The following is a 7,535-nucleotide window of genomic DNA, read 5'->3' as shown; positions in this document are numbered from 1 at the left end:
ATGGAAATGAAGTGAATAAGAAAGAAATAATAGACAATTTTTGTTGAGCAAAAATTTTCCTATTATTAGTTTTTCATATATTATTACTATTTTTTTCTCATTAAGTTGTAAAATTCAGAAAAAAAAGTTCTTAAGATAATCAAACTTCAAACGTTAATATATTTTAAACGGTTAGGTTTTGGGAAAAACCGTAAGTGAACAATTTGTAGAGTATTCATTTGCTAAAAAATCGATGAAACGAGATATTTTTTCAAGTAGTTGGAAGCGAGATATGAATTTTTCTATCCGATAATAATAAAAAAATAGAAAGTTTCCTAAATTTAGGACCTTTCCGTTAAAATGAAGAGCTTATATAATATGAGCGACTACGATGAACTGAAAAGCGTACTACGCTGACATCAAAGTGGAAACAAGTTGAATCCCCTTTACCATTTTGCATACTATATCTGGATCTATGGACCTAGCGTGCGTTTGGTAGGCATTGGTCTACTAGTTTCTGAGCGACTTGGAGATCCCATTGGCCTAGTGAGAACGCAGAAAATCGTCTGAACTACTAGCATTTAGCAAAGTTCGTATCGTAAACCTAGACTTTTGCATAGGCACTAGTTTGCTGAAAGTTACCTTTTTTGGGACGCCGAGTTGCTATCAGTTACATTTAATAACGAGAAAAAGTTTAATTTAGATGGACGCGCGTTTTCTGTATTATTAACATGATATTCGTTGTGAGAAGGAAACCCGTTTCGCTAGAAGTTTTTAAGGAAGATCGCTTGTAATATGTATCGCATTTGGACATCAAGGAAGACTCCAGTTTGTTTTGTGTTCCACAAAGTAAAATACATAGAGCTTCTGTATAACGTGTTAGCGAAGTTTGTTGGCCAATTGTGGTGTAATGTGAATATTCCAACAAGATAACGCACCAATCCGTAGAGTTACGTCTACACGGAAATTTTGGAAAGTAAAAAAAATCGATGTATTGGATTGGCAGGCAGTAAGTCGGGACCTAAATCCTATCAAAAACCTCTGGAGATCCATGAAAGTATATGCAAATGGGGTTCAATATTAAATATAATTGGAATAGAAAATATCAAAAAAAGGTAGGGACAAATAGGTAGGTCTTTAATTTAGATTGGTAAAATTTTACTTTCTCAATGACCTTCAGTAAAGCTTTAGTAATCAATTACAAGAGCGGTCTATATATAAAACTGAAGATTTTAATAAGAAATAATTGAAAAATTTCTAATCTCAAATACCTCTTTGAAAATGAAAAATTTAAGTAATAAAATAAGTACATTTTTAATTCCAATTCTACATACATTTTTTACTTAGACTTTCAAGAATATTCAAAGAAAAAAGTTGAGACTCTATTGACTTTCTCCAGGTCCATGGTGTCTACAGACATGATTTCTATCAGCTAACAGTTTAAATTAAAATATATAATAAAAACTTTCACTTTAACAAAATCAAAAAAGAAAAAAACAAGTTGAATAAAAAAATTCCAATTCCACGAAATCGTCATTAAAAGTTATAATAAAGTAATTAAATTAAAAGATAAGCGACCGAAATCCTAAAAAGCAGGAAAGTTAAACCAGGTTCAGGTTGCATTATTACAATCAGATATCATCAGATAAGCATGTAACACAAGCGCAGTTCAATTACCTTTCCCCTAATTTTTTGACAAATTCAATAGCAGCACTTGCGTAAAGAAAAAATAATTCGCGCGGATTACCTACATAAATATACAAATATATATATGCGTGTATGTAACTGTATTTATGGCATACAGCGCAGGTGTGCGCAAAAAACAAAAGACTTAAACAACAAACTCGACAGCATTTCAATCACGTTTCGCATGCTCATCACGTAGCAAATGAGTTTAGCAGACGAAATGACGCGCAGATTTAAAATATTTTATTCTCGCTGGCATTTTACTATTATTTACATTGTTCTACGTTGCAAAATTCGCTAGAGTTTCATGTGAGTAAATTGACATTGACGCGTGAGTCAAGTGCAAGGGACTTTACAGAAGCAGTTGAGCTTTATAAGGCAGGCGCTAGAAGCCCTTGCAACGGTTGAATTGGGATGTTTGGATTTTTTAAATAAAATATGAGTGCGTGTTTTTTGTTTAACTAAACTTAAAAAAAAATATGTATATAATTAAATTTTTTGTGTTTATTAATTCGCTAAAATTACAGAAAATCATAAATAATAAATAAAATAATATAAATAATAATAATAAACTCCATGGTGAACTAAACCAAGGAAAGATGTAAGCCACGGCAGAACCGAAGCTATACTACCCTTTCACTGGAGCATATCTTATACCATAGAAGGGTAAAAAGTTTTTTATCTCGATTTTGATCGGTTAGTTTGTATGGCACTTATATGCTATAGTAGTCCGATCTGGAAAATTTCTTCAGACATTGCAGAGTTGATATCATGAAGATATCTCGTCAACTAAAAAAGTCTCCCATAGAAGAACTAGATTTAGATCGATCACTTTGTATGGCAGCTATATGCTATAGCTCTCCGATCAGAATTTTTTTTTTCAGATATTACAGTGTTACCATTGAAAATAATCCACGCCGAATTTAGTGAAGATATCTTGTCAACTAAAATAATTTCCCATGCAAAGACTTGATTTAGATCGATCAGTTTGTACGGCCGCTATATGCTATAGTGGTTCGATATCAGCGGTTCCGACAAATGCGCAGTTTCTTGGAAAGAGAGAGACGATCGCGAAATCTAGGCTCAATGTCCCAAAAACCGAGTGACTTGTTGGTGTATATATGGCTAAATCGACTAATTTCTTCACTATTTTTTATATACATATACTTAATAGAGTCTCCGAATTTCCTTCGGAGCATTATAATTTGTCAGGCAAACTTAACACATCTTGTTCAAGGCACAAACATACCAGCAAATATAGCTTGTGGACATAACCAGCACACATATTCAATATTTGCCAATCTTCGTCTTCTTCCAAACTTCGCGTTTATTTAACAACACGCATTTGTTCTTCATCTACAAAAACTTCAACCTTCAACTTCAAACAAACCGTTAATTAGTCAAGGGTAAAAAACAAACACTAAAATGGGTCAACAACGCTGGGAATTATTCCATTGTGACACATTTTTGAGGAGCGTCTGCTCAAACGTCTACAAGACTTTCGTACGCTCGTAAAAAGTATATGGCTTAGTAAATATTTATTTGAATGGCAACAACAACAAGGTAGAACCATTGCTAACGCGACCTTCCGCACCAAAGCTTTTGTTTTTCTGCTTTAACAGATGTCATATTAAGATTTTAAAGAATAAGGTTAGGTTAGGTTATACTGGCCGGTTGTCAGTGATCTCAGATAGAAGTTCACTTTAATTTTATCTGAAGTATTCGTCATACAAGACGAAAACGAGTTTTTCTAATTTTAGGAGCGACTTGATATATAATTTTTATACTTCCTATAGCTCCTTGAATCTCAAAGTTCGTAGATATTAAAGATGAGTTCAAGGTAATGCCGGACAAAGGCGTAGGAGGTGTTTCAGCGTCTCTCTCATATCTATTTCTATGTAGTTTCTGCTTGTATCGTCAATACTATGGTTCGCATGTGATGCCAGTAGGTTCTTTGGCCAACAATCGTCGAGAAGTCCCTTTGAGAACGTGTTAGTAAAAAGTATGAGTGTTTTCTTCGGGGCTCCTGCACATGATCTTGGCGAACCTGCATGTCTTAAGATATTCCATGTCACCGTGATCTATTTGTCAGCCCTTTTAAAAATTTCTTTCTGAATCGTTTTTAGTGATTTCTGTATTTCCCGTACCGACTCGGTAGCCAGATGAAGGATACTTTTTGGCAGCCTTATCAGTTGTTTTCTTTCCTGGAATTGCTTTGTGGTCTCAAATGCGGTAGATATGAACTACTTTCCGCCTGCTTCTTTGCTCCAAAGGACATTTTGCGACGAGGTTTCGAGATTTTTAGCACGTCATTTGACTGTGTAGAAGATTTATGCTTTTGGCCGCCAGTAATGTCCCCCATCATTTTGTCGAAAAAATTGGGTTACGGGTTCCAGTGGTGATTTGGTTGACATTCGTAGGGGTATCGCACTTATTTTGAGCGAAATCGATCCACAAATGAGGATCATTCAAAAATATCGATTGCAGCTTCATGTAGGATACTTTTAGTAGTCTTCATATAAAAAGTGAGCTTAGTTAAGCAATTGGATAAGTATTACGAACAATTTTGTTTGTCATTGTCTTTCAGAAATAAAAATTCATCCAAGATCAAATTTACCCCGGACTGGTACATTTAGCAACGCCCATAAGCCGTATTCTTTGATATATATATGTCTATTAGTGTGTGACTGTTGGCTGTTTGTTTACGACGCGAGAAGTTTGTGCGCCCAGTCTGGGTCAATTTTGATCTTAATCATCAAGTTCGAAAGCTTCTGTGGAAAAAAACTGAACTTTCAATATTTTTGATGCGAATTCACCGTGGAACCTGTAAACAAGATGAAATACCGTTATAAGTATATGTATAGTTCTCAACTAACAAGTAAAAATATAAGTATACCGTTACTATAATCATAAAGCTAATTTGCTGCAATAAAAATAGAAAAAATCTCTTTAAAAAAAACCCACATCAAAGTGTCTATAGAACGACGACAGCAGTGTAATTAATAAAGTAAAGAAAAACAATAAATAGTGTAAAATAGGTGAGGCTAAAAGCAAGACAAACGCGATTGCATTTCTTCTGATGTTGGAAAGAAAAGTTGCCACACAACCCGCCACTGTTGAAAGAGTCAATAGAGAAGAAAGCAGATGAGCTGAGGCAAGTCTGTTATGCCAGCGCCAAAACGAGGTGCGTTTGCGCACAAGTAAATAACTAAACAACAAAAAACTGAAAATTCTCAAAGCAAATAATTGAGCGCATTGCTCATGGTCCGAAGCATGGAGATGAGCAGTCCACAGTGGCAACAGACGCGCGAAGTATTAAGTGAACGCTCGCACGCAGCACAGAACAGTTGCGTTTGGAACGCGTGAGAGTTAAGAACGTTCGGCAGTTGCGCTTCTGCTCGTGCATAAAAAATTTAACATTAAACTTTAAAAGTCGCGAAAAGCTGACACAATTTCGAATTAAAGTTCATATAAAGGAAAAAAACGCGTGATACAGAAATTTAGGAAGAAGTTATGCGAAGCGCGTTCTTAATTTTCGTGGTCGTTGTCAGCTCGGCAGCGGGTCACAGATATGGCAATTTACCAACCTCCGCAAGTTATGCGTTGCCCGCAAGTGTAACAAGTGCTGCTGCTGCATCGCGTGCAAGTAGTGTAGCCACAACAACGGCAACTAGCCCCAGCTCCATAAAAGAAACGCCAACACCAACCGTCATCATTGAGTCCGCCGGCGGCGCGGAGAGTGCAGCTGCAGGCGAAAGCGGTGCCATTATCACCACACAAGCCGCACCAACCACAATTACTATTCCCGCTGTGGCGGCTGCTTCCAGTACGGTAAAGAATGAGGAAGCTGTTAGTGAAACTCTAACCGAGGTTCCCATAGCCTCGCCGCCGACATCGCTTTTGCCCCCCGACAGCGATGTGGACTCACCGCAACGTCGTGTGGTAACCTATGATCAGCGTCAGGATGGCCAGTATAATATACGTGCCGATTTGGAGAATTTCATGATCGTACTAATACCACCGTCACCATCTGAGGGTTTGGACATACTAGATTTGTTGTCCTCAGTGCGTCGCAGTTCGCTGCGTTCGAAGTCGAAGCGCAAACATTTCGCAAACACCGCAGGCAGCACCAAATATCGTCAGCCTTTGAAGTCATCAGCAACCTTTCCTTCAAGTTTGCAATATGGGGGCCGTCAGCAAGCACCACACTCATTAGAAGGATCGCGTGGTTATCTCACCGCACCGCAATTTGCGCAAAGTCCTTTTGATGCCTTCCTCGGTGCGCATGGTTCCCCGGCATCAGTTTTTTCTACTTTGGGTGCATCTTCCAATCGTCTCTCAGATTTCATTGAGGGTCGCACCACGTCTCGCTTTGATATCGCCGCCAATGAAGAGAATGCCTCAGCTGATTTACAGCCCGATCGTCCGGTGGATGTATTACCGCCACCATATCCACTTGCTTACCAGCACCTCATCAAACCCTATCATTTGGAGGCTGAGCCGACGGTCATCCAAGCTTTACCACCGCCAGAATTGAATAGCGCACCAGCGCGTATTTCTGGCAATTACCTGGATAGCTATAATCAGTTGCTGGCACCCGGTCTCACGGCTGGCAATAACGCTGCTGCTGGCGACATCGCCACGATTTCCACAACCACAACAACCGCCGCGGCCAAACCCACAGAAAACGGCTATTATCGCATTTCGCGTGCCATACGCGGCGACACTTTTTTGGACTCAAACCGTGTGAGCTCACCGAATAGTATACATCAAAATAGCGCCGATCTGCAGCCACTTTATCGCGCAGATCATTCGCTGGGCGCTACATACCTGTATCCGCCGATCGATACGCCACGTCTCTACTTCCACCCAGAGTCGAATGGAAAAAGCTTTGAGATGCCTCACGATGCCGTTGATCGCTCACAGATTTTGGACGATGTAGAGGATAATGCACGTGTGGGTGAGCTGTATGTGCCGCCGCGTGAGCTGAAAGACGACATTGAGTGGGAGCAGTTCTTCGACACAATGGTCAAGGAGGCAAACGATTCACTGTGCATGCCTGGACAGCGACGCGACAGCTACGGCATTTGTCGTCAAGTGGAGGGCTACTGAGTATGAAGACTGCACTGAAATGCTAAGTAACAAAATAATAGAATTAGTGAAATTGGACGCAAGTTGAATTGATGGTATCTTTTAAGTATTTTAGTTGAAGAAAACTTTTTATAAAATATTTTAAGTGCGGAATTGCTACATTCTAAGCATAAACAGACATCTAACTATAACGATTATATGAACGATTGAAACAATTTATAGTATATTTATGCCTTTAGTGCAAAGTATTAATAAATATATTGAATTATCAGAAGCATTATCTTGAATTGAGGGAGAGTGGAAACTGGAAGTGTATAATATTTGGAGAGTAAAGCTAAAATCGAAGTAATTTTGAAAATAAATCCACAAAACGGCTTTAGTGGAAGGAGCACTGTTCTAGGAGTATTTTTAAATCCTATATAGAACTTATGATTTATAATATTCTTCGAAGGTTCGCCATAAGCTACACACTTTATTGTCATATTATAATTTGTGATATTTCTGTCAAAATCGGTTGGAGTTTAAAAAATATTTATTTTTATTCTCCAGATAAGTAAAATATCTTTAATGGTGTAAGGAATATACACTGATCCATTCATTAAGGACATATTTTAGAATTTTTGTTCTTGGAATCCGCTTTGTCGCCACATGATAAAGTAACAGGTCAATTAAAAAGTCCCTGGCCAGACCCACAGATGGCGCCACTGGAATTAAATCCATATGCTATTTAGTTAGACATAACCTTCAAAATGCGCTTGTATTGATTTTTTCAAGAGAAA

The 7,535-nt window shown here is 38.1% G+C and overlaps 1 protein-coding gene across 1 annotated transcript; it reads left to right on the top strand.

The window, feature by feature from the left end:
- Positions 1-4,988: 4,988 nt before the first annotated feature.
- Positions 4,989-7,030, top strand: LOC108972576. The gene has a single exon (XM_018939211.1). The coding sequence runs from the start codon at positions 5,179-5,181 to the stop codon at positions 6,775-6,777; it is 1,599 nt and encodes a 532-aa protein (XP_018794756.1). The 5' UTR covers positions 4,989-5,178; the 3' UTR covers positions 6,778-7,030.
- The last annotated feature ends 505 nt before the right edge of the window (positions 7,031-7,535 follow it).

This window comes from Bactrocera latifrons, unplaced genomic scaffold (assembly GCF_001853355.1).
Source record: "Bactrocera latifrons isolate USDA-ARS-PBARC rearing strain unplaced genomic scaffold, ASM185335v1 scaffold_41, whole genome shotgun sequence".
NCBI classification, from domain to species: domain Eukaryota; kingdom Metazoa; phylum Arthropoda; class Insecta; order Diptera; family Tephritidae; genus Bactrocera; species Bactrocera latifrons.
The sequence above is the reverse complement of the archived record's forward strand: the minus strand, read 5'-3'. Positions and strand labels throughout refer to the sequence as shown.

Bases quoted from the DNA above. Each gene is read 5' to 3' on its own strand.
- LOC108972576 (XM_018939211.1), top strand. From the start codon at position 5,179: ATGCGAAGCGCGTTCTTAATTTTCGTGGTCGTTGTCAGCTCGGCAGCG.